The sequence below is a fragment of the Eublepharis macularius genome, chromosome 5 (genome assembly GCF_028583425.1).
Source record: "Eublepharis macularius isolate TG4126 chromosome 5, MPM_Emac_v1.0, whole genome shotgun sequence".
NCBI lineage: Eukaryota > Metazoa > Chordata > Lepidosauria > Squamata > Eublepharidae > Eublepharis > Eublepharis macularius.
This window is the reverse complement of record NC_072794.1, coordinates 72,349,901-72,377,342: the sequence shown is the minus strand read 5'-3', so window position 1 is coordinate 72,377,342 and position 27,442 is coordinate 72,349,901. Positions and strand designations below refer to the sequence as shown.

Genomic DNA, 27,442 nt, shown 5'->3' with positions numbered 1-27,442 from the left:
AACTGCACGCTGCAGTCATATTACAAGGCTCATTCTTGAAATCTGAATATCATGCTAGAAGAAAATCTAGATATGTATTCTATTTTTGAAGAAGTGAATCAAAGGCAATATTATTTAGCTTTTTTGTAAAAAAAAAGATTCTGTGTAAATGCAGATAGAATCTTATTTAAAGAGGAAATGAATGCTTGTATCGCAGCCTTAAAGATCACATTTTAACTGCAATATTTGGGTTCTTTTAATGTAAACTACAGCCTGCAAATCAGCAGACTATGACTGAATACTTCAGAAAAGATTACAAACATGAACTCACAATTAATATCCTCTAAAAGTAATTTCAGAGCTTTCACGTCTTTTAAAAAAAAGGACAATGTGTACTGCTTCACAGGGTAATGCAGCTAATAAAAAAGAGAGTGTAGAATTAAAGTATTTACATAATGAGCAATTCTACAGAAGGCGATCATCCCCATATAAGCACTGCTGATTATATCCCACGCCGTTTTTTAACAAACTCTACCAGATTGGATCCAGTCATCAGCACTTTCAAAGAATCCTTAAAAGCTTTTCATGGTTCTTTACATTTATTGTAGAATGGTGTTCTTCAGGTACATTATGCTGGTGTAAGAGGACAGTGTCAACACAAGGTACCAGCAGGACAATAGAACTTCAGCGCCCCCAGTGATTCCAAGCTGAGTCGTACTTGGAGCTGGAAAGAGAAAAACACAGACTTAAGTAAATGGTTCTCTTGTTTCCTCACTCCCCTCCTTTTTGATTGTAAAACAGAATCACTATATCAACAGATGTCAAAACTAGCAATTGCAAAAAGCAGAAAAGCACAGCTGAAACTAAGAATGCACAGGAAAAAGTATACTGCTAAAGCAGCCTTGGAGTAATAAAAAAATGGCTGCTTCAGGTAAAATTCCATAACATAGGAAGTCACTGAAGGGCTGGTTCACACATTGCATTTCTAATTAGGATACATAGGTACTTTAACACCCCTTTTCAGACTTTTAAGGGAGGAATATAATGAAATTTACAAGGAGGCAGTGGGATTGTAAATGGCAAGCTCCACTTTTGACTTATGTGTGTTTATTGGTACATTTGTATAAACCCCACATGCACACGGATGTCTTTGAGTGATCAGGAGCCCATTATTTTCAGATTTTATAATAGCAAAGAAAGAGTCTTCTACATGTAGGCTCCATACAAACATTCCAATGAAAACTTGTAAATTGTGGTCAGAGATTTCTGCTGTGATCCCAGTATTTCAAGATCGTATCTAAGTAGTATTCAGCTGGGATGCACTGCCCAAGAAATCTTCCTCTGTCTGTCTGTGAGCTATTGTCTCAACTTTGCTGTCACATCATCTGGTCTGACCCTTTGCGTTGAGAGATGACCTATGTTTGAGTTCATGGACCACAAACTGTATCTGATCTGGGCTGATGGTTATCATTTCTTGCCAGGGTATGCTCAATCCCATTTCTCAAGTTCTGATCAAGTATTTAAAACAAATTGCGGATGCTTGTAGAGAGAGTGTTAGAAAGGCTAAGGTTCAATGTGAGTTTAGGTTAGCTAGATATGTTAAACTCAACAAAAAAGGGTTCTTTGGTTATGATTGGAGGAGGAAAAAGAATGAGGAAGTGTCTTCTCCCAGCTGGTGACTGCTTTGCTGCTCCGTGGTTGGAAGGAAGCCCTGCTGATCAAGGCAAGCTGGGCTTCCATTCGCGTTTCCAGGGCGACAGAAGGAGGGCAAACACAGCTCAGGCATTCCCCTGGATCTGTTGCCAGGGCAATAGATTGCTGGCGCCTGAGTGTCTGGCTTCCCGATCCGAGCACGATCACCCCGATCAAGCCCCGATCCAGCCCCCCTTTTGACCGCTGGATCGTTGGCCATGCCCGAGCACGATCCGTCGGGTCCCGATGGCGCGATTGCCATTATTGTGGGTTTTTTTCGATCGTAATGCGGATCGTGCCCATCTCTAGCTGTGATTACTAAGAGCCAGCATGGGTTCCTCAAGAACAAGTCATGTCAAACTATCATCTCCTTTTTTGATGAATCAAGGGAATGCTGTGGACATAGTTTATCTTGATTTCAGTAAAGCTTTTGATAAGGTTCCACATGATGTTCTTTTTGAAAAGTTGTTAAAATGTGGTATAGATCCCACTATTGTTAGGTGAATTTGTAACTGGTTGACAGATCACACCCAAAGAGTGCTTTTAGATGGTTCCTCATCCTCTTGGAGAGGAGTAACAAATAGAGTGCCTCAGGGATCTGCCCTGGGCCCTTTGTTGTTCAACATCTTTATAAATGATTTGGATGAAGGAATAGAGGGGATGCTCATTAAATTTGTAGATGATATGAAACTGGGAGGGGTAGCCAATACAGTAGAAAACAGAATCAAAATTCAAGGTGATCTTGACAGGCTGGAAAACTGGGCTAAAATGAACAAAATGAATTTCAGCAGAGATAAATGTAAAATTCCGCATTTAGGTAGGAAAAATTAAAGGCATGCTTATAGGATAGGAGAAACTTGTCTTGGTGGTAGAACATGTGAAAAAGATCTAGGGGTCTTAGTTGATCAAATATGGAACATGAGTCAACAGTGTAATGCAGTAGCTAAAAAGACAAATGCGATTTTAGGCTGTATCAACAGAAGCATAGTGGCCAGTTCACACAAAGTAATGGTATCACTTTACTCTGCTCTGGTTAGACCTCACTTGGAGTACTGTGTTCAGTTTTGGGCACCACAGTTTAAGAAGGATGTTGACAAGCTAGAATGTGTCCAAAGGAGGACAACAAAGATGGTGAGCAGTGTGGAGACCAAGTCCTTTGAGGAAAGGTTGAAAGATCTGGGTATGTTTAGCCCTGAGAGTAAGTGAATGAGAGGTGATATGACAGTCCTCTTCAAGTATTTGAAGGGTTGTCACACAGAGGGTGGAGCAGAGTTGTTTTCTGTTGCCCCAGAGGGTTGGAACAGAAAAAAGGTTAAAATTAAAGGAAGAGTTTTTGGCTAAAAATTAGGACATTAGGTTGACAGTTACACCTGTTCCTCAGTGGAACAGGCTTCCTCAGGAGGTGACAGTTACACCTGTTCCTCAGTAGAACAGGCTTCCTCAGGAGGTGGTGGGCTCTCCTTCCTTGGAGGTATTTAAGAAGAGGTTAGATGGTCACCTGACAGCAATGATGATTCTATGATTCAATATGAACATACACGGATCAGGAGAGAGAGGGCATGAAGGGATGACCCAGTGCTAGGCTCTTATGGCCCCTTCCTACATGCCCAGGGTAGTGCTGACTGCCACTTTGGGATCACGAAGGAATTTCCTCCAGGCCAGATTGGCCAAGGATCCTGGAAGTTTTTTGCCTTCTTCTGGGCATAGAGCAGGGGTCACTGGGAGATGTGGTGGGGGAGTTGTGAATTTCCTGCATTGTGCAGGGAGTTGATCCTTGGGGTTCATTCCACCTCCATCACGCCACCCCAGCAGTGTTCCTGCACTCTGCACCGGCCCAATTCAGCCTCAAGTGGGTGAAAATTGGACCATGTGGAGTGCAGCAGCACTCCATGGCCCGTTGTGACACCCAGGCCTGCCTGGGCCTCCCCAGTGCCTTGGCAGCTGTGTCGGCACAACTCTCCAGAGACCCCAAAGAGGCTGCTGTAGTGATGGAGAAGTCTAGTGTGGGAACTTGGCTCTCCCTGCTGGCACTCTGGGCAGTAGTGCTGGGCTGCACTAGACCTTCTTGTGGCCGCTGCAGAGCCTTGGAAGGGGCACATCGGCCTTCCCCACCCCCTCCTAAGCAAGCCATACTGGTGACAACTCTTTATCCTCATGCAGGCCAGAGTGCACCTGCATGGGGATAAAAAGTGAGTCATCATTAATATGGCTTGCCTTTTATATAGTAAGATATAGCCTGGCTTCTGTTCTAGCATACTTATGCCAGATATCAGGTTTAGGAGTATGCAGGCATCCTGGGCTAACAATGGCTTTGCTTCTGCCCATACTAGATAAAATTATGCCTCCTTCAGATTCTGTTCTACGACTACTACATCAGCAACATCAGACTTCTTTCTGTGTGACATCTGGTATTCTCTTCAGATTGTATGTAGGCAAAATTTTGACTGCAGTCCCAGTACCAGGCTTTAATTTCATAGGAATATCATGGCCCAGAGGAATCCGTATTTTCATCACCTGATTACAGTGCAGGCTGCATCTATGAAGAGAGATTGTTCATATTCCACTTTAGCCAAGGATTTTGGCTGCATTTGTGGCTTGGTGGCTGAACTACATAAGGAGAATAATTGAAAAGGAAAAAGGAAACATAAGAGGTGAGTGCTGAGTCCCCTCCTCCCACCAGGAGGGTAAAGGGACCTCTACAAATTTGCCCACCGGTTCTGTTCCAGGGAGGCTTTGTTATTACATTTTAACATGAAATTTGCAATAACTGTTAGCCTTCAGATCTGTTAGCTGTGGTTTTATATCTATTGAGGTTTTAAAAAAAATTAAAATTAAAATTATTAAATTTTAAATTACTAGCCATTTTGAACAGTGTAAACATAAGCATATACCCCCTCCTCCATTACATGAGCATATATCTTCTAGTCATACAAGGGCTACACTGGATCCAATCTATTAGTTTGGATCCTATATTTTTCTTTTGCTGGCACAGCACAGAGCTCTATTTTGGACTGCATTCCACTGGTGCTAGATGCTTTCTGTTCTTTCAAGTCAAGGTAGAAGGAATGTATAGGACGAAGTACTTTTTTCTGAGGGAACATAATTTAAATTGATTTCTAATCAGTTTTAAAAATACAGCTTTGGTTTCTGTCTCTTTCAATTGGCTGAACTATCACAATACCCATTTTTAAGACAATGGCCACTTATTACACATGCTTCTATATTTTTGGAAAGTTACATCCATTCTGACTCAGTAGTCTTTCAATAAATTGTGAGGATGTTGATTGCCTGCCCAAAGATATCTGTTAAGCAAGCTGTTTTGGTAATCAAATTACAAGATAAATGGCAACTGCATTTAATTCAAGGCACCCACAATTTCCATCAAAGGTAAAGGAAAAAAGAACTAGAAATGCAAATAAAGGTCTGACCTCAATTTTACATGACGCCCTGGATACAGAGCACATGCAAAACAAGGGAATTAAATGAGGATGAAGGTGTTGAAGCAAATTAAATGAAGTCAAAATTGTCAAAATGAATTAAACAATGTTGAGGTTGCTGATGCACATTATTCAAAGCCAAAGATTTTAAGTGGGCTAAGTCAGTGGGTGCTCAATCAACAAAATTTGTGGATTTGAAAATACCTCTTTGCCACAACTGTATCAGTTATGTGCCTTGCAACAAGGAACCCAATTCACACAGCAGACTGCAATACATCAACTGCAACAGGCTTGAACACTCCCATCTTATATACTAAGAGCCAAATGGCCCTGATCTGTGGATACTTAAATCTGGAGATTGGAGCCATGGATGGACAAAACAGATCTTCCTAAACTCTTGAAAAATGTCCCAGCTTTGCAGAAAAAAATCTGAAATCTAAAAAAAATAAAAATGCATTGCTGTGTTTGAAAAAATCCAAAATGATAAAAGGAATACCTGTAACATTAACCAGCTGCCCTCAGTGACCAGGCAACTAATAGTTTAGCCAGTATTCCAGGCTGCTGGTGTGGGGGAGGTAAAGATGAGGTCACACAAAGATGGGTGGGGAGGAGATAAGGAAACAGGGAAAGGGAGAGAAGCTAAGGGAGGTTAGGGAACAGAAGGAAAATGAGATGCACTCACAACTAGAGAGGAGCACAAACCAAAATACGAACCAAAATTCATGACGAACCAGGCCAGTTCATGTTTTCGAACCAGCGGTTAGTCAGATCCTATTTCTGATGAACCGCCATGAACATTAGGTTGGTTTGTTTGGTTTGGATTTTTTTTGGTTCGTCACTGCAGACAGCCTGATGCCGATCAATCAGTTCCCTAGGCAACAAGAGATGGAATTCCTGCAGACCTTCTGCTGACCTGGAAGTGACCTTCTGCTGGCCTGGAAGTGATGATTTTCTGACCTGGATGTGACGTTTTCATGAATCAAACAAACCGGTTCGCGAACCAGGGTCAGGTTCATGAAAGTTCGTGGTTCGTGAAATCTGACGAACCACGAACCACATGGTTTGTTTTTGTTCTATCTAAAGCCAGGACGGAGTGTGTGTGAAATTTTAGTGCCAAAGAAGAGGTTTAAGGACCAGTTTGAGAACCACTGAAATTACACAGAATCATTGAGGTGAATAAGGACTATGAGAGAGGATTCCACCCAGAAGCAATTTTTCAAAATCTCATATAATAAAATTTCAGCAATTTTGTGACTGTATTCAGAAAACTAAGATCTTTTATTCACCAAAACATTTATCAAACAAGGTCCCTTTCTTCATTAAAAATGCAGCTGTGGTTGTAATAGTAGAATGGGCTGTCTATATGGCAGTGGTTGCTCATATGGACAGGGCCTTCTGCAGATACTACCCTGCAGTTGGGCAAAATCAACAGCTGCCCACAGACATGCTTTCTCTGTGGTAGCCCCCATCTCATGGCATGGCCTGCCTGAGGAGGTTAGGAAAGCTACCACTCTCCTAATTATTCGGGAGGATTTTCTACCCAGATTATAAGGATGTGTCGTAGTAAGTAGCTCAGAGAGATGCATTGGTGAGGATAGGGACTATATGCTGATGTAGACATGCACCTATTAGGGAATTTCCATATTGCTAAACATGCCATATAAATTAGATATGCCTTCATTTCAGAAAAAAATCATCCTGTGTTCAGCTTCATGATTTTTTCCTCCAAATTCTCTGTTACCATTTCCTATTGTAACTAAATCAAAAAGAGTCCAGTAGCACCTTTAAGACTAACCAATTTTATTGTAGCATAAGCTTTCGAGAATCAAGTTCTCTTCGTCAGATGCATGATACTCTGTATGCATGATGCATGATACTGTTCATCAGATGCATGATACTTTGTATCATGCAACTGACGAAGAGAACTTGATTCTCGAAAGCTTATGCTACAATAAAATTGGTTAGTCTTAAAGGTGCTACTGGACTCTTTTTGATTTTGCTACCACAGACTAACACGGCTAACTCCTCTGCACCTATTGTAACTGTTGTTCATTATTGTATTTTGCTCAGTGAATGTCCTAGCTGTTGATTACATTGTATTTCACTTGCACTGTAATCCTTTTTGGGTCTCATTGAGAAAGGCAGACAACCAACCAACCAACCTACCCACCTAATGTTCAGTTCTCCCTTCACCCTGAATGTTGGGAATATGTGAAAAATCCATCTAACTTAATATTGCCTACCCTGACATGCAGCAGTTTTCCAGGGCCACCAGTAGACAAAATTCTTTCTTAAAACATGCTGAGATCCTTTAGCTGGAGACGCCAGGAACTGAACTTAGGACGTTCTGCATGATCTACCATGGAGCCATGGCCCCTTGAGTTTGCCTTCGTGTGGCCTGGCCTTCCTGCTATCAATGCTATTTAGTCTGGCTCTGACTTATAAGGCTGGAAGCAGTAGCACTTTTCTGGGAATTTCTTCATAGCTGTTACAGAAACATAGGTTTTTTTGGAGGGGGGGGACCTTATTTCTCTAACATAGTTGACAGAAGCAAGATGCTGCATGTATTCCTGACCATTTCCATTAAGACTTTTTTTCCTGCTGCCCACACACCAAAGGAGAGCACAAGCAGGCAGTTCAAAATGATATTCACCACTGATGCACATTTTGAGTAGAAACCAGTAATTGAATTTCTCACAGCTGAGGGAATCTTGCCAACTGAGATTCACCACTGTATGATGAATGTATACAGCCCTCTACATGTTGTGAATGCTGGATACACTCTTTGAAAAGTGGGATGGGGGAAATAAGCTTAAAGCTAGACCTTATGGCAGCCAGCAGGGAAAAAAACTATTAACAAAAAGAATGTACAGATAGTGATTGAACTGGTCTGCAAAGACTGACACCTCACATGGCCTTTGTTGAAAGGAAATCTCTGGGCCATTTAGTGTGCTATACCAGACACCAAGCCCATTTGCACAGAGTGCTGCATGGTTAACAAAAAAGCATCACTCCTGAATGACATGGTTGTAAGGCTATGGATTGGGAAAGTTTCTGTCTATTCAGAGGGAGCCAAGCAATACGTGCCAAATATATATATATCAATTTTCTTCTTAGTAGTATTAAGGAAGAGAGGATTTCCCCCCTTTCCTTTATCCTGGACTTTCTATCTGCTTTGCAGCCTATTCTTCTTTAATTCCAATTTAACTAGGAAAATTATTAAAATGAATTGTTGAATAGGAGCATACATACTTTCCCATAGCTTTCAGTTCATATACTCTTTTATTTACTTCTGATGCACATGTGCATATTGAAGAAACACTGCAAAAAAGCAACTTTACTATGATTGTATCCAGATTCTTTTTACACCATGCTTTATACACTGCCACAAAAGAATCTTGATACAACCATGCATTAATTTCCATCAACTGTTTCTTTGCAGTACATTATCAACATTCATCTGCACACTAGTGACAAAGGTGTTTCCACATGGGGTTGGGATCTTGTGGTTTTCCCACTGCTAGTGTGGCTGAAAACAAAGCACAGCAGCAACAGGAGTTCTACACAGCAGTTTCCCTGCTCCAATCCTCCTCCCCCCAGAAGTGGCCACATGTTAGTGTTGACAGGTCCAGGTTAGGAAATTTCTGGAGATTTGGGAGGTGGAACCTGGAGAAGGTGGAGTTGGGGGAGGAAAGGGATCTCAGTGGGGTATAATGCTATACAGTCTACCCTCCAAAGAAGCTTTTTCTTCCAGCGGAACTGATCTCTATGACCTGGAAATCAGTTGTAATTCTGGTTCTCCAGCCACCATCTGGAAGTTGGTAACCCTACCACACACATTCCTGAGCCACAAGGGCTTTTGCATTTTTTTAAATGGCATTAGAGTATCCTTATATTGATACACCACTGTAACTAACAGTTGGAGCAGGTTCTCTGAATTTCCACTTAAAAAAAGTTCTCTTCCTAAGATATAACTTTTTCCCTACATCTCCTCAAGTGAGGGGGCTAGATAATTATTTTTGATATATATAAAAAAATGAAAGCTGGGAATTCAGAGAACCTTCTACATCAATTTGTTACAATTATATACTGATAAGATATTTCAGCACCAATTCTTTAAAAAGTAAAAAGACCCCCCTAGTGGCAGGAGGAAGAAATGGCTGCAACGGGGGCAAGTTAGGAAAAATGGCTGCCGTGGGGGCCAGAAATTCCCAATTTTTCCACCCAGGCTTTACTGCAATCTTTCTCAAAATTTCAGAGCAAATCAGGTTTGAGAAAGATCAGATAAAAACCAGGAAAATTCCTGGACATGCACAAATGTACCAGGATTCTGTGAGGAAGCAGGAAAAAACCCCTGGTTCCCAAAAGCGTTGAACCTAGGGCATATAACCAATGTGGAAATGGTCATAATAAGGAGGAAAGATGCCTATGTAATGGAATGCTGCAAATACCATTTTGGGATCTTCAAGAAGTATCTTTGAGAATGCTGAATGAAATACACCAAGTACTGAACATCCTGTCCACATAGTATCTGGCAAATCTTTGATGAATCAATACATTAACAAGAAAAACCCTAAATTCTTAACTTTATGGTATACTGTAATTTGAATCATTTTATAATTTGGTTAATAGGTATTGTACTATAGGGAGATTAACATATTAGTAGGTTGTGGAATGATCCATGGTGTTTCCTAAACAAAAGGTTGGATTTGGTGGTTTCGGGCTGTTCTGAAGTTCTATGATTTGAGTATTCATGCATTTTAAGTTTTAGATGCCAGCAAGATGCACCTGATGTGTATGCCCTGTCATCTCCTGTACAAACCAGGGCTATTATCTCCTAATAGAGGCCTATGAATACAACTTTTCCCAGGTGATGCTTCTATGGAAATGCTTGTAATAAATGTATTTATCAAGGTATTAATATAATTTGAAATTCATTCCAATCTAGCAGGAAAGAGATGAAACTATTAATTCCAAATCTAATTAGGAATTGAAAGATAACCAAATTAAGAAAATGAAGAATTACTCCAGACCATTTTGAATAGCTTTTCTGAAATAAAATTAAGCACAGTACCCAAGCAAAGATTGCTATAATCAAAAGCATATTTACTTAGAATTAAGCCTTATGGAACTTAGTGAGGTAAGTTCATTTAAGTTCATGTTTAGGATCTGAGTGAATTTTTAAAAAAATGATTATAATGAACTTTATTTTCATAAAGGTTTTTATATGCTTTTGGATTAAGCTATTAGTTTATTATGCAATTATTATTATTACTATTAGTTTAATATGCAAGCCTGGCATATTATAGCTCCATCATACTGTCTGCATCAACCAAATTATCCAGAGGTTAAAAGTTGCTATTATGAGCTTGAACCAGTCTATTGTGAGCATCACAGGACCTTGTTTTCTTCCTTTTTCTGCAGCACATTTGCATGGATGTGTACAAGTAGGCCTGGCCATGACAGGAAATAGGAGGCCTGTGTATATCTCCCATATCCATGTCCTCCAGCTCTCCCCTCATCTTCTACTCAAGGAACAATTTTGTATTCCTGAGCTAAATGCAGGGAAAGATTTGGACAGGGATAAATGAAATCTACACAGGTAGCACTAGCTGTAAGACTTTGGAGACCCTTGTCAAGGCACCCTTAAGGGGCTAAAATCACATGTGCAAATTCAGAATTGTCTCTCATTGTGTCTTAGAGCTAAACTACAAGAGATGAATTACACAAGGACACGCATGTGGACGGAGTTGCAATGTTAGCCAGGAAACTGAGTTTTAAAAGACAGATCAGAAGGCTTTGTCAATTTCCCCTCTCTACAGAACCAGCAAAGATTGCACCTCAGAGGGTTTATTAATTTACTCTTCAGCTCCCAAAGGCTCTATCAGTTTCACCTCCCCTTCTTAAGCAGGTCTACTCAGAAGTACTACTACTTCTCAGAAGTAAGCCCCGTATTATTCAATGCGGCTTGGTCCCAGGAAAGTATCCCTAGGATTGCCGCCTGAGATTGTCTTTCACCTCAAATGATACAGCTCCCTGCCTGTCCCACCCACAGTTACTGCCCTATCTCCCATCCCCTGCACTGTGTGTCCTAGGACTGTCAGTCCCTTAGAGGGGGCAGAGGATCCCTCCTCTCAGCCTCTACCCCACACATCGGGCCAGCAGGGGGGAGAGGCTTGGGGAATGGGTCCAGGAAACAAAAACCTCCTGGAGACAGCACACAGCAGGCACTAGAATTGCCAGTCCCCCACTGGGCCACTCAATAGAAAAAAGCCACGTAATGAAAACACTGGGGGCAGGGAAGCACTCCAAAGCCCACCCCGGCAGTGCTCCCACATTCTGCAGTGGTCCAATTTTGACCCAATTTAGCCCACTGCAGAGCATGGGAGCTCTGCTGGCAGGCCTGGAGAGCTCCTGCACACAGCAGGCCAATTTAGGCCCCAAGTGGGCCTGATTCATCCCCAAATGGGCCAAAATTGGCCCACTGCAAAGTGTGGTAGCGCTCCCAGGAGTGGCATGAGGCCCTGTGTGGTGTCACTTCCTGGAAGTGATGTCATTGTGCGGCCTGCGAGCACACACACAAGATCTTCCTGTTAACTGCCAGGTCTCCCCCTCCCATCAGGAGTGTAAGGGGACATGGAAACTATGTCCTGTTGACTGAACTCAAGTACCGGAAATACACAAGGGCGGGTGTCATGCCTCAGGTAGGGTGAGCCACCTTATGCTGCCACCACTCTGGGATTTAGGGTCCCCTGGGAGGGCCCAGAGTACCCTCCCAACCCTTCTGACCTCTGTAGCTTGGCCAATAAACAGGTGTGAGGACCCAGCAGAGTAACAACAAACAAAAGGATTTATTTACAAGGAGGTCAGTTAATATCAAACAAACAGACAAACAAGCAAGGTGCATTAGCAACAATAGATGGGTGGAAGCAACATAAACAAAAGGCCCTAGCGTGACTTAACTCACTGTCCCTCTGTCTGCTAGGCCTGTCTTCCCCCCCTACCTAGATGAGGGCCTCTCTCTCTCTAGCAGAAACCTCCTCTGGCCTGCTCCCTGGGGGAAAGAACACAGGGGGTTTTTCCTTCCAGACTTATATAGCACTAGCTCCCTGTGTTCTGATTGGCCAAAAAGGGTGCCAAAACGGCCCAGGGGCACCTGGTAATTGTAGGCAAGCCTACTCCCACTGCTAACAGGTTTCTGAGGCCTTGCTAGGCCTTCCAGGCACAGCCAGATCATGACAATGGGTAAGTGAGCTATACTGTCATTGTAAATGGGAACAGAAGTCAGGGGTTAGCACAACAAGCATCCATGATGATGGTGCTCTGGAGCAGAACAATTCATACAGAAAACAAAAGCTTTCCCAAGTACTATGTCCACGTGCCGTGTTGTATTAATCATGATTTATAAAGTAAAAGCCCTTAATATTTTTTAATTAAAGGACCTTACTAAGTTTATTGGAGTACAACACACAAGAGATGTAATATTATTAATGGAACAAATACTAAAAGGTTTGCCACATTTTGTTTGCTTTGTGGCTCTGCAATCCCTTGAGTTGGCAATTTAATTGTGTTCTGAACAGCCGACCTAACATTTCGACTCATTTGCTTGTAAGAGAAGTCAGACACACAGCTGTCACGCTCCTGACAATTTCCAATTTATTATGAGTTATTTGCTTATTATTATGCACAGAATATGACATGAACAAAACATCCCTAACTCCTTTAGGAAAAGCTTCACCTTATGCAATAAATGTGCAAAACCTAAAATGAGGCCCCAATTCTAAAATTTTAATTTGCAGGAGCAATGTCTTCAGCTGAAAACCATTTGCAGACCTCACTAATCACCTGAATTCTCAATGACACTGAAACAAAAGGAGTTCTCTTTTACATTTTGCTTCCTTTGATTACAGAGCAAAGTAAAATTAGAAATCAGTATGACAAACCAACCTTTCATTTATATAAAAAATCAAGCTAGGAAGATCAAGCATACTGTAGGTGGTATTTCATCTTATCATATTAAAAATAGTTTCCCCAATGTAAGAGATAATCTGGATTGTTGTGACTTCTTAAATAGGCAGAAAATTATGTAAATTTGATTTCCTTCCTACAAACTGCAAGCTTAATAAATCATATCCAGAATGTAAAAACACAAATGCACCAGATCTACAATTCATTTGTTTTTGAAAAATAGGGAGTTGTTTCAGAAAGGTAGTTTGAGGTAAGTAAATGAAATATTCATGTGTCTTCTCATGCTGATAGCTCAGGTAAACCTGAATCAACATCAGCATTAATGTGCTGGTAGAGGGGTGGAAACTTCCATTGCCTGAAATTCACAAACTGTGCAACAATTGAGCATGCTCTCTATATTACCAGGGTTACTATGGAGTACTGTTGACAACCAGCTATACTTTTAATTTTATGGCTGATTACCAAAACTGGAGATTTTAAAAATAAACTCAGCTACTGTGTTTGTGCTCAATGCACCACAGGGCATCTGTCACATGATATTCCCTTTTTGCCCACCACCACCATCATCAGCTGGCATAAGCCTTTTATTTATTCTCATTTAAACAGATAAAGAACACTGCCCCTTTAACTTGAGTGCTAAGTCTCTTCCCTAGGTTTGGAGCCTGTCTGTTACCCCCGCCTCACCTAAAGAGCCAGTTTGGTGTACTGGTTGAGAGTGGCAGGACTCTAATCTAGAGAACTTGGTCTGATCCCCCACTCCTCCACTTGAAGCCAGCTGGGTGACCTTGGGTCAGTCACAGCTCTTCCAGAGCTCTCTCAGCCGCACCCACCTCACAGGGTGATTGTTGTGAGGATAATAACATACTTTGTAAATTGCTCTGAGAGGGTGTTAAGTTGTCCTGAAGGGCAGTATATAAATTGAATGTTGCTGTAGTTGCTATTATTTTTTAATTAAAGAGTAGCTCTGCCTGGAGCTGCCTCATTTACTCCAGACCTCTTGAGTAAAGATGGGCACGAACTGCATTACGAACTTGAAAAACCCACGAAATTGGCGATCGCACGATCGCAATCTGGTGGTTCGTGATTGTCCTCGTCCAACGAACCAGCATTCGGAACAAGCCTGGTTTGGTGCGTTCGGCCGCAGTTCGGGAAGCCAGACAGTCAGGCATCAGCAATCAATTTCCCTGGAAACAGGGCCGGGGGAATGCCTGAACTCTGTCTGCGCTCCTTCTGTCGCCCTGGAAACGCGAATGGAAGCCCAGCTTACCTTGATCAGCAGGTCTTCCTTCCAACCATGGAGCTGCAAAGCAGTTACAAGTTGGGAGAAGACACCCAGGGGAGGGAGGGGGGAGGGGTGTTCTGTAGACATGGGCATTCCAATCTCATCCCTGCAAACCCTGATAGGCAGCTCTGACGGCCAAACACAGACCTCTTGCATTGCTCAATGGGACCTGTGCTTATAAATAGCCGTGGGCTCCCAGGCTGGGTTTCACTTTCAGCGAGCAGTGGAGTGTAACAGAGCTGTTGCTTGCTACTTGCTAGCCTTTGGGGAGAGAGACAGAGAGTTTAATTGGATCTTGGATCCCTATTGCAATCTTGACCAAACTTGGGTAATGGCTGGAGTAGAGCTTGTTAAACACTCCCCGGGAATATGGGCTCTCTAATTCCAACGGGGACCATTCCGCGCCCCATGAACTGCGAACCGTGAACTGTTGCAGTTTGCAACCTTGGGATCGTCGTTGGCACCGAACCACGAACTGCAGAGTCATTAAAATTTTTGGTTCGTGCCCATGTCTACTCTTGAGACTGAAACTGTCTTCTTGGGGAGATGCCTCTGCTCCGTCCTCAAGAAAGCCACCTACATGTGAGCCTTCCCTCAGGCCACTCTCAAGCAGTCTCATTTCAGTGCGGTCTTTCCTCACTTCTCCCAGTCTTTCCTTACATTTCTGCAAACCTGGGACTACTTTTATGTCTGTTTATGGCTCCATCTCTGGATTTAAGTATGCACAGTTGGAATTAGTTATATTGATGATACTTCCTATGGAAATATCTCAAATATATGGAAAACATATCTCAGCATAATAAAACATGAGTACTAATTATGATATGTTTACTCAAGATTGTTCATTTTATAACTTCTTCATATATTAATGCCATATTTATATAATATTATATAATTATGAATATAATTCATAATTTGATTTTATATATATATAATTTTGAAAACTTGAAGATACATTATGAATGACTGACAATCTTCTGTTTATTAAATAGCTAGTATTAAGCATCTCCAAAAATTATTCTGCTTAATTAAAAATTCTAAACGGAATGTGAGATTACTATGAGATGTGAATGTTAGCAGCATGAGCACTATAACCTTCAGGCTGAAGCATTCTTAAGAAAGTCTGGTGAGGAGGAAAAGAAAGGAAAACAAAGTAAGTGACCAGCTGCTGGTTCATTTTGGAGGCTGCCAAATCTTTGAGGCATATGTGGTGAGTGGTGAGTTATCTATTGGAATGTGCTACCATCTGGTAAGACCACCATACACACATGCCTTACCTTGACCTGTATGACTCTCCAACTGTTCTTTGCTTTGCATTCTCGCTTTCACTCGCTTTTGCTGTCTCTGTATGTGTATATATGTATGTGTGTGTGTGTCCGCGTGCGTGTTTACACATACATACAATACTGTCCATGAAGCTTCACTGCCAAACAAGAGGCGCCAAATACATTATTGCATCGACAGATATTACACTTGCTATTTCTGTGGAAGATGCTTGTTTTCTAAACTTGACTTTTAAAGTTTTGAGGAATTTTTCTCAGCTTTTGATTGCCTGGCAGCAAAATATTTCAATATGTTTCAAAAGATTCTAGTGGGATGTTTGTTTACCATCCATCTTATAATATTAATCAACGTATTTTAGTGGAAGATTCTGAATAGGTGGTTCCTTATATTCTGAGCCAATAAGGTCATTCTCCTCAATCCCATAAAACCGTATAACTTTATACTTGTTAATACACATAATCGAAGTATCACAGGCTATAACTCCTGTTGTTCCTCCACTACTATAATGTAACATTCATGTAAAATCTGAGAACTGCATGTCTTGCACTTTCATACACGCTGCATAATGCACTTTCTATTTATTTATTTATTTATTTATTTATTCATTCATTTATTTATTTAAAATTTCTATTCTGCTCTCCCCGCAAGTGGGCTCAGGGCAGATAAGAATACAAAATACCATAAAAACAACATATTAAAATACAATAAAATCCATACACATTTAAAACAGGAAGGTGGACAGCCTTCACAGAGGGTTAAGATTTTATACACCCCTTTTTCAGGCTGGCAGAGGCCCAAGCTCAGCCATATGCCTGGTGGAACAACTCTGTCTTGCAGGCCCGGTGGAAGGATAGTAAGTCCTGTCAGCCCAGATTTCAGCAGACAGAGCATTCCACCAGGTGGGAGCCAGGACTGAAAAGGCCCTGGCTCCAGTTGAGGCTAGGCATGTGTCCTTGGGGCCAGGGACCACCAACAGCTGTTTGTCCCTTGATTGGAGTGTCTTCCGGGGAATATATGGGGAGAGATAGTCCCGTAGATATGCTGGTCCCAGTCCGCACAGAGCCTTATAGGTCAATACCAGAACCTTGAATCTAATCTGGTACTCCACTGGCAACCAATGCAGCTCGCGTAAGAACCGTGTTATATGTGCCTTATTTGGCACTCTTGAAATAACACACACCACTGCATTTTGTACCAGCTGTAATCCCTGGGACAGGCTCAAGGGCAGCCCCGCATACAGCGAGTTACAGTAATCTATCCTAGAGATGACCATTGCTTGGATAACTGTAGTTAAGTCACGGGTTGACAGGTAAGGGACAAGTTGCCTGATCTGCCACAGATGGAAAAAAAAGAGGACCTGACAACCACTGTGACCTGTGCCTCCATTTTCAAGGAGGCATCCAAGATCACCCCCAGGCTCTTAACCCTTGGAAATGGTACTAATGGTGCCCCATTGAGGGCCGGGAGCTGGAGTTCCAAACCTAATCCCCCATAGCTCAAGTACAGGACCTCCGTCTTCTTTGGGTTCAGTTTCAGCTGACCCGGACTAGAAGGGGTCTAGGGCCGAGACATCCTTCAGGAAGCCCTGCAGCTGTTCCACCACTGCCTGCTCAATCACCTTCCCCAGAAACAGGAGGTTTGAAACCGGGCGGTAATTGGCCAGGTCGGTGGGGTCCAGCAATGGTTTCTTTAAAAGAGGCCTCACCACAGCTTCCTTTAATGGCGCAGGAAAAACCCCAGAGCCATTCTAGCATGATTAAGAGAAATTCTCTTAATTCCTCTTTACCCAGTTTCTTCCTAAAATTTCAGAGTTAGTTTCTAATCAATTCCTTTTGAATTAAAGAGACGTTTGAAGAAAGGAGGGGCAGGAAGGCCTGCAAAATTTCAGATTTTCACTCTGAAGATGCTCAAAGGAAGGCAATGACTTCTCAAGCCCCTATCTCGCTGTTAGAGCACTATTCTGTGTGTAAAATATAAACCAATTGCAAGGGGTAAAGTTACAAAATGGTACCTTGATTTCTCTTCAAAAAGAAATGAAAGAAAATCCTGCTCTTAAAAGAGAAAAAAGAGAATAAGGAATCAATGGCAATATCTAAAAAAAGTGAATTTCAGAAAAAGAAATCCCTTAACAGCCCTAGCACTTTCAGTCCACTTTTGATGCACTTTAGTGATTGTTTTCAAGTGGATTTTGCTGTTTCATACAGTAAAATCTGATTTCAAAATTTCAGGTGTCACATGACCCTTCTACATTTTTCATTATAATTATTAGTTCAGAATTAGTTCAGACTTGGGAAAGTTTATTTTAGAATCCTTTCCAGACTCCCTATTCTAAATGCTATCATAAATCCAATGAAGAAAGGGAGAAGAGTCTGAGACATTTCAGTTTAGAAAAGAAATGACTAAGGGGGGAGGGGGACATGATGGAGGTTTATAAAATTATGCATGGGGTAGAGAGAACAGACAAAACTTTTCTCCTTCTCCCCAAATACTACAAATCAAGGGCATCCAATAAAGCTGATAGGCAGTAGATTCAGGACAGACAGAAGTAAGTACTTCTTTACTCAAAGAGGGGTTGAGATGTGGAATTCACTTCCAGTGGATGTAGTGATTAGAGATGGGCACGAACCGCATTACGAGCATCAAAAACCCACGAAAATGGTGATGGCGCGATCGTGACCTGGCGGATTGTGATCGTCCATGGCGAACAGTCCAGCAGTTGGGAGAGGCCTGGATTGTGGCGTTCGGGCTTGGTTCGGGAATCCAGACACTCAGGTGCCAGCAATCTATTCCCCTGGCAACGGAGCCAGGGGAATGCCTGAGCTCTGTCTGCCCTCCTTCTGTCGCCCTGGAAACCCAAATGGAAGCCCAGCTTTCCTTGATCAGCGGGACTTCCTTCCAACTACAGAGCAGCAAAACAGTTACAAGTTGCAAGAAGACACCCAGGGGAGGGAGGGGGAAGGCTGTATTCTGTAGCCATGGGCACTCCAATCTCATCCCTGCAAACCCTGATAGGCAGCTCTGATGGCCAAACACAGACCTCCTGTGTTGCTGAATGGGACCATGCTTATAAATAGTCATGGGCTCCCAGGCTGGGTTTCACTTTCTGCTAGCAGTGGAGTGGGACAGAGCTCTTGCTTGCCACTTGCTAGGCTTTGGGGAGAGAGACTGAGAGAGTACAATTGAGCTTGGCTTTGGGGGATAGGGATCTATCTCCTCTGGTTCCAGGGCTGCTGCTTGGCTCTGGGGCCAAGCTCAGTGGGAACCTCGGCTGAGGGCTCACATTGATTATTGATCAGAGCCTGATCTGTTCAGGTCTGTGGGAGTGGTGGGCTAGGGCTCTAGTCCCTCCTTCCCTCTGGTGCCAGGGCTGCTGCTAGGCCCTAGGGCCAAGCTTGGTAGGTACCTTGGCTGAGGGCTCACATTAGTGCCTGATCTGTTCAGGTCTGTGGGAGTGGTGGGCTAGGGCTCTAGTCCCTCCTTCCCTTTGGTGCCAGGGCTGCTGCCAGGCCCTGGGGCCAAGCTCAGTGGGTACCTCGGGTGAGGGCTCACATTAGTGCCTTATCTGTTCAGGTCTGTGGGAGTGGTGGGATAGGGCTCTAGTCCCTCTTTCCCTCTGGAGCCAGGGCTGCTGCCAGGCCCTGGGGCCAAGCTTTGTGGGCACCTCGGCTGAGGGCTCTCAGTGTCATCTCCTTCTCCTCAGTGGTTGTTTGCTGGCAGTATGAGGCTCCGGGTGGGGGGACAAGAGTGGTCGTGGGGGGAAGTACAGAGATTGTCCCGGTTGCAGCACAGGAAGCAGTGCTCTGGAGCAGCAGTGACTCCCACTCCCCCAAAATCACCAGTTGAGGCTGTGGAGGAGGCCGGTGTTGCCGGCAGCGGAAGAGGAACTCCTAAAAAATTTTGGGGAGGAGGAGGCCGAGGGATCCTTGGAGGAATGGTTTGGGTTCGAGGAAACCTCCAGCCCATCCCCATCCCAATCTACTGGTGGTGCTGTCCCTGCCTGCAGTCCACCCACCACTCCATCTTCCGTTGCCAGCACCATGGCACATCCAGCAACAACCCTTCATCTTCCCTCCCCTGGAACTGTAAGTGGGTCACGGTTCAACCTCAATGTTTGGAGGCACTTTCAGGCCCTTGGTAATGACCCCCACGTGGTGCGGTGCTGTGTGTGTGAGGGCCTGGTGCGCAGGGGCAATGACCCACAGCACCTGTCATCTTCGGCCCTGACTCGGCACCTGAAGAGGCACCACCTGAGCCTTTGTTCTCCGTCCTTGGGCAGCGAAACATCTGTCGGGAAGAGACCGAGGGCTGCCAGCTCGTCGGATCTAGGATCGGTGGGAGGGGCTCCAGAATGCACCCCGAGCAAGAAGCTTTGCCCCGAGGATGTGGCTGGTGGGAGCAGAAGGCTCAGGCAGGCCTCCCTAGGGGAAGATGTTCCATCAGGGTAGGGGGTGGTGTCTGAAAAGGGTGAGGTCAAGGGCTCAGGAGGCGGGCGTTCGTGCAGTGGTGCAGGCGATCACCCTGCAAGGCTTCCCCTTATCGGTCGTGGAGGGCGTGGGCTTCCAACTGCTGCTCCAGCACTTTACCCCATGGTTCTCCATGCCGTCACGGCGCACCGTTGAGCATTGAGTCATGCCAGCCCTATATGAGGCAGTGCGAGACATGGTCACAGAGACCTGTTGGCTTCCCAAGGCAGAACAGTGTACTTCACGGCTGACCTGTGGAATGGCTGCCATCACGGGTACCTGGCCATCACCACCCAATGGTGGCAACCAGAGGACCTCCGCCTCCCCTGGCCAAGATCTGGCAGCCATAAAAAGGTGCCCCGCTTGAGCCTGGGCTACAGGGCGGTTCTCCTTCAGGCCCAGGGGATGGACGAGGTCCACACAGGGAAGAACATTGCCACCACCATCAAGGCGGCTCTGAGGGAGTGGATGTCCAGGGTGGAAGGGTTTGTCCGTGGCTTCATGGTCACGGACGCTGGAGCCAACATGTTGGCAGCCTTGAAAGAGGCATCCCTCCCAGGCCTGGTGTGCATGGCGCACAAGCTGCACCATGTGATGCGGGACATGCTCAGGCTGGGGAGCAAGCCGAGGGACAGCTGGGACGAGGGAACCTTGCGGACGCGCAGTCTGCTGGACAACTGCCGTTGCATCGCTTCCCACTTCTCCAGCAGCATCAACTCATCTGCGAGCTGCTCCAAAGGCAGGGGGAGGAAGGAGACCCCAAGCACAAACTGTTCCAGGACCTGCCCACCCGCTGGAACTCCACCTAAGACATGATCTGTCGTCTGGTGAACAGAGGTGCGTGGTGCAAGACATCCTCTCCTCTTCGGATGTGCTGAGGAGGGGAGAGGAGTTGGGCCTCAGCTCTGTGGACTGGAGAGTCCTTGCACAGATGTCCCGGATCCTGAAACTGTTCAAGGATGCCACGGAGCTCTTGTGCTCCTACCAGGCAAGCCTGGGTCAGGTCCTCCCTCTGATCCACGGCCTTGACCAGTTTCTCGCCCAGGAGCTCCAGCAAGGGCAAGAGCTGCTCCCCGGGGTCCGGGACTTTTTCTGGAGGATCCAGGCCTGTGTTGCCGAACACCTGCTTCCTCTCCACCACGAGGTGCCCTACCAACTTGCCTCCCTCTGTGACCGCTGCATCAAGGGCAGCATCGCCACACAGGTGGCTCAGATGCAGCACTGGAAAAAGGAGCTCCGCAGAGCAGTGCTTCGTTTCCAGAGACAGAGGGCAGGAGAGAAGGAACCGGGCAGCGGTGAGGGGCAGGCGGTGGAGGAGGAGGGTGAGGGGCAGGAGGTGGGAAGAGAGCCACGCCAGGGAAGAGCCACCCCAACGGACACCTTCGATCTGTGGGCCTCGTTGGTGGGCAGCATGGTTGGCCGCAGCACAGCGGGCGCGTCCCACCCAGTGGAGGACTCTGCAGGGGCCATGGTGTGCGAATACCTTTTGGAGCCCACCGAGCCCCCCCATGCCAACCCGTTGCAGTACTGGGCGAGGAAATCGGACCAATGGCCGGAACTGTTGATTATCGCCACCAACATCCTTTCCTGCCCTCCCACCAGCGTGCAGAGCGAGCGGGTGTTCTCCCACCTGGGAGACTTCCTCCGTCCCTGCCGCGCACGTCTGCACCCGGACCGAGTGGACATGTTGATGTTCATCAAGGTGAACCTCAACCTACTGGGGCACCCTCCCGTGGACCTAGACCTATCCATGGTCTGAGCCACCCTGGGGTGGTAGCTGGCCCAGGTTGTCCACAGCAGGCTCAAGCCTCCCTCAGTTCTTGGGGCTGCTTCCATGGATGGTGACCCTTTGCCCTCATCTCCCTGTCAAGTTCCCCTTCCCTCTTCACACCTCTCCCTCTCCAGATCTGCTCAGATGCCTCCCAACCTCTCCTTTGTTTCCATCCCGTCCTTTCTGCGAGGGCAGGAAGGTGCCTTGCTGCCAGCTGAAGCTGTTTCTGGCCAAAAGGAATGTGAGAGTGGCACTGTGGAACTGTGGCACTGCCGATGTGAGACTGGCACTGTGCGGAATCCCCCCTTTCCATGTGGCATTGCGCGGAACCCCCCCTTTCTATGGGCACCGTGTGGAACCCCCCCTTTCCATGGGCACCTGGTGTCCCCTCTGAGCAGGGGGGAGTGTCTCTCTCTAACCCTTTCCATGAGGGCAACAAGGTGGGTGTTGTCTGCTGCCACCGCTTTCGACCACCAGGGGCGACTCAGCAGCTCGTGCTGATCTTGACAGGTTTGAGCTGCACGGTGCACCCCTCTCCATGTGTACCTGCTGTCCTCTCTGTGCATGGGGGGAATGGGACCCACGACCAGTCACATGTCCTTTCTGCAAAGGCAGGAAGGTGTTTGAGGTCTGCCACTGCTGCTTTTGGGCATGAGGGGCAGCTCAGGAGCTGTTGCTGGTATTAACGTGGTTCCGCATGGTACCCCCCCTTTCCATGGGCACCTGCTGCCCCCTCTGGGCAGGGGGGAATGGGTCCCTCGCCCTCACACCCTTTCCGTGAAGGCTGGATGGTGGGTGCTGTATGATGCTTCGGCTTTGGGCCACGAGGGACAGATCAACTACTGTTGCACATAAGATTGTACGTCACGGTGGCCCCTGCCAACAGCAGCAGCTGTCCCCTCTGGGCAGGGGTGAATGGGTAATGCCGCCACAACCAGTCACATCCTTCCCACTTCCCCCCTGCGTGACATGTCCTCTCCCTCCCATCCTTTCCGGCAAGGCAGGAAGGTGGGTGCTGTCAGCTGCTGTCGGGTATGTCCTAAGCTGGAGCCTCAGGTGAGGACACCCAGTCGCTGCGGGATTGGGCTGCCCCTGTGCGAATGTCGCATCCCCCCCCCGCTGGGAATACCAGCATGCTCCACTTTGTCCGGGTGGTTGCAGGGGGACCTCCCCACTCCCCCCCCCCCGTGTGACAGGTTCTCTCCATCCCATCCTTTCCGGCGAGGCAGGAAGGTGGGTGCTGTCAGCTGTAGCCGCCCTGTTCCTCAGTGGGACCCTCGGGTGAGGACCCGCGGTGGCTGGGGGATCAGGCCTCTGTCCGAATTACATGTTCTCTCCCACCCATGCAGGGAATACCAGCGCGCTCCTCTTTGGCCTGGAGTTTGGGGGGGGGGCTTCCCACTTACCCCCCACATGACAGGTCCTCTCCCTCCATTCTTTCTGGCAAGGCAGGAAGGTGGGTACTGTCAGCGGCCACCACAGAGTAGCTCAGTGGGGGATTTGGAGGAGGCCTCACGGCTGTTGGTGGATCTTCCCACTTCCCCTCCAAATGACATCTCCTCTCCCTCCCATCCTTTCTGGCAAGGCAGGAAGGTGGGTGCTGTCAGCTGCTGCCGCCCTGTTCCTCAGTAGGACCCTTGGGTGAGGACCCTCGCTTGCTGGGGAATCAGGCCCCCCGTCCAAATGACAAGTCCTCTCCCACCCATGCTGGGAATACCAGCACGCTCCTCTTTGGTTTGTCTGGCGGGCACTTGGGGGTGCCACCAGTGAGCGGCCAGACCCCCACCCTGCCTCAACCACGTTCCTGCCCTCGCTGGGAATACCAAGGCGCTCCACTTTGGCCTGGCAGGCGGGCACATGGGGGTGCCGCCAGCGAGCGGGCAGACCCCCGCCTCCTCCCCGTGCCCACCAGGCCCGGTGGCCTCCGGCATCAGCCACCATTCCTGTATCGCTGGGAACAGTGGCGCACCACGCTGCATTTTCCACGATCCACGATCCAGGTTCAGGAATGGGAGATAGTTGTTGCTGTTCGGGAATTCGGGATCGTGGTCTGCACTGAACCATGATCTGCTGGTTCAATAAATTTTTTTGGTTCGTGCCCATGTCTAGTAGTGATGGCCCCAAGCCCCTTTAAAAAGAGGATTAGATGGAGTCATGGAGAATAGGTCTATCAGTGGTTACAAGCTGTGGTGACTAAAGGGAAGCTCTGTATTCAGAGGCAATCACCCTCTGAATACCAGTGCCATGTCAGGGTAAGGACTAAGAGCCAAGCTACAAGTGACGCCTGACACAGGTTGGACACTTGTCAGCTTCCCTCAAGTTTTGATGGGAAATGTAGGCATCCTGGTCTTTCAGCTGTAATGGAGAGCCAAACTGCAAGACCAGGATGCCTACATCAAAACTTGAGGGAAGCTGAGAAGTGCCCAACCTGTGTTAGGTGTCACTTGTAGCTTGGCTCTCAGCCTCTGTGCCCTGTTGTTGGCCCCCCGTAGCAATTGTGTGAGACAGGAGGCTGGACTAGATGGAGCAGTGGTATGATTCAGCAGGTTATTCTTATGACCTTATGTTCTTATTTAGTATAAAGCATTCAGTGGTGACTTCCCAGTAGCTGATCAAAGAAATTTTTATAAACTCAATCGATATTATTAACATGTTTAATTTACATACACACACAGTTATGTGCTGTTCAACACATAGGATTGTCAACTCCGGGTACAAAATACCTGGAGATTTGGGGGGGGGGAGTTTTGGGAGGAGAGAAACCTCAGTAGGATAATCAAAAAGAGTCCAGTAGCACCTTTAAGACTAACCAATTTTATTTTAGCATAAGCTTTCGAGAATCAAGTTCTCTTCATCAGATGCCTGATACAGAGACTGGTCAAACACAGAAGAGCAAGAGAGGGAAGAGGCAATTAGGGGGGGAGGGGGAGGGAGCAATCAAAACATTCCTTTGCTAGTATATGTAAACATCTCCTTTTGGTGTGTGTAGGATAGAATGCCATAGCATTCACCCTCCAAAATAGCCATTTTCTTGAGAAGATAATTATGCAGAAAAAGAATCACATCTTGGGCCAAACTTACAAACTTCTACTTCAATATGATACAGAAACAGAACAAGTTAAAACCTGTATGCTAAAATGGATGCAAAATTTTGAAGAAGAAATAACATTTCAACTGGGGGGAAATTTATGGACTAAGGGCATGAATTTACAAGTCAAACACTGAGAGAAAATTGGTACAAGATTTTTTTTCAATGGTACATCACACCAAGATATTGAAAAAAAGGATAAGAAATACGTAGGGTCATGTTGGAAATGTAAGGAAGCAGATGGCTTCTTTTTCATATGTGGTGGACATGTAAAAAAATTTTTAAAACTTTGGAAAGGCATTCTTGCTGATAATCAAAAGATTTTAAGAATTGATTTTGCTATGAAACCCCAGTCTATGTTGTTGGGATTAATACCAGATAATGTTGACAGAACACTACATGAATTGTTTAGGTATTTGCTGAATGCAGCAAGAATGGTAATAGCAAGTAAACAGAAAGAAGAACTAGGGGAAACTGGAAAGAAAAAATGTCAGAATATGGAGTGATGGCAAAACTGATGAGCTATATAAACAGAAGGCCAATTAAAGAATTTGAAGAGAAATGGGAAACTATTTTGCTTACAATGGATAAAATTTAGAAGACATTTTAGCTCTGTAAATCTGAATATAACTACACACTGATATGTTTCATAAATTGATTGCAAGACAATTAGTTAAATAAAGATAACTGGTAGAATAGAATGTATGATAGATAATATTGAAATACTGGCAAAAAACAGTGTTATTGTTAAGAAATATATAAATAACAGGTCATGACAAAATAGGGGAAATAAAGACTTTTTTTATTTTCTGAGATAAGGAGTAGAAATAGGTTTGATTTCCCAGTGTTATCTTAACACTCTTGAATGATAAATATTTGTATTAAGGAATCAGCATTATTATTAAGAAAAGGTAACGATAAGATAGGGGTAATAATGAGCTTTTAATTTTTTTAAGACAAGGAGTAGAAATAGGTTTGAATTCTGCACATGTTGTTTATTTGAAAATATATACACTAAACAGTTTTAATTATTATTCTAACATCTTTAAAGGTTATGATTTTGTACTCTGTACAGCTTTATATTTGTTTTTCTTGACCTCTTCCTTTATCCCACTTTTTTCTGTATTTCCTGTTTGGTATAATAAAATAAAATATCTATTAAAAATAGCCATTTTCTCCAGAGGAACTGATCTCTGTTGTCTGGAGATCAGTTGTAATTCTGGGAGATTCCCAGGCTCCAACTGGAGGTTATCAACCCTATTATTTGCAAAGCCAGCATTTACCCAGGCATGGCAGTCAGCTGTTTTCTCCTGCAGTGTATAAGGCCTTAGATGCCTGTCCGGAACAAGGCTGAAGCAGAGGACAACAACATCAAAAACAAAGTACAGAATTTCACAAATTTCAACACTACCTTTGCCTCTGTTGCGTCCAATTGTTGTATAAATAGCAATACAGTGATACAAAAGAAATAAACTAATCAGGAACAAATACAGGTAAAACAAAAACATTCACAATGCCAATTATGGTCAGAATTTTGGGACTGGGCCGGAACCAGGCCTATGTTTGTAACATTGAACCAGCTTCAGCATGGCATAGAGATCTTCCAAAGGCTCTCTCTCTGATTAATAAAGTTTCGTTTCCTGAAAGCAGGCAGAAGGTTTCACTTTGTGTGACTGAAACCAGATAAAGCCATAAAAGTTGCTAATTGTTAAATGCTTTCAGAGGGTCTTTTGGCCTTTACATGTAAATCATTGCGAGCAAGGTGATAAGCACCGGAGCAAACAGCTTATTGCTGGAAAGGACAGACCATCCCAAGACATGGATGGTTAAAGTGTGAACATTCCTTTGTAATTTACAATGTAACCAATTGCATATCAAAGAAGAAGTTTATCTTAAATGTAGAGAATGTCCTGTTTTTGTGAAATTCTTCATTAGATTTGTGTCATCAGAACAAAGTTTGTGTAATTGATGATGGTATCAAACTATGCATTCCTTTGACTTTCCATCTATAAAAGGTGAAGACACACAGTGCCTGGGACCCTTCTCTTGTTAGAGGGCAGAGACCTGACAGGTCCTGCTCTCTGCAACGGGGGTGTCAAGAGCTTTTGATGGGGGGTAGGGAAGGATACCTTAGTTATTTTGTATCATTGTTATGTCTAGCTAATGATTTTGTACTCTGTATCTATCTCTGTAGTGTTTTAGTGTTCAGCAGAGAAGCGGCCCTGAGATGGTGCCATGTTTCTCCGCTTGTATTCTCTTTTGCTTTTAAAATAAAACTTCCAGTCTTGATTAAGACCTTTTTGCTGCTGGCACATTATTCTTAGCAGAGACATCAGTTCAGTACTAGAGAAAGATCAAATAAGATCAAATAAGGACACTGAGAGATCTCTGTCTTTTGGTGCTACACCTCTGAAGATGCCAGCCACAGCTGCTGGCGAAACGTCAGGAACTACAATGCCAAGACCACGGCAATACAGC

At 45.0% G+C, this 27,442-nt stretch overlaps 1 protein-coding gene across 2 annotated transcripts in view; it reads right to left on the bottom strand.

Moving 5' to 3' along the window:
- Positions 1-468: 468 nt before the first annotated feature.
- The window catches only part of NEGR1 (neuronal growth regulator 1), a 1,020,236-nt gene continuing 993,262 nt past the window's right edge, over positions 469-27,442 (bottom strand). For both annotated transcript variants that reach the window (XM_054980097.1, XM_054980096.1), the window contains one exon: positions 469-703. In XM_054980097.1, coding sequence (XP_054836072.1) covers positions 579-703 — 125 coding nt within the window. In that variant the 3' untranslated portion in view covers positions 469-578. The remainder of the gene's footprint in view (positions 704-27,442) is intronic.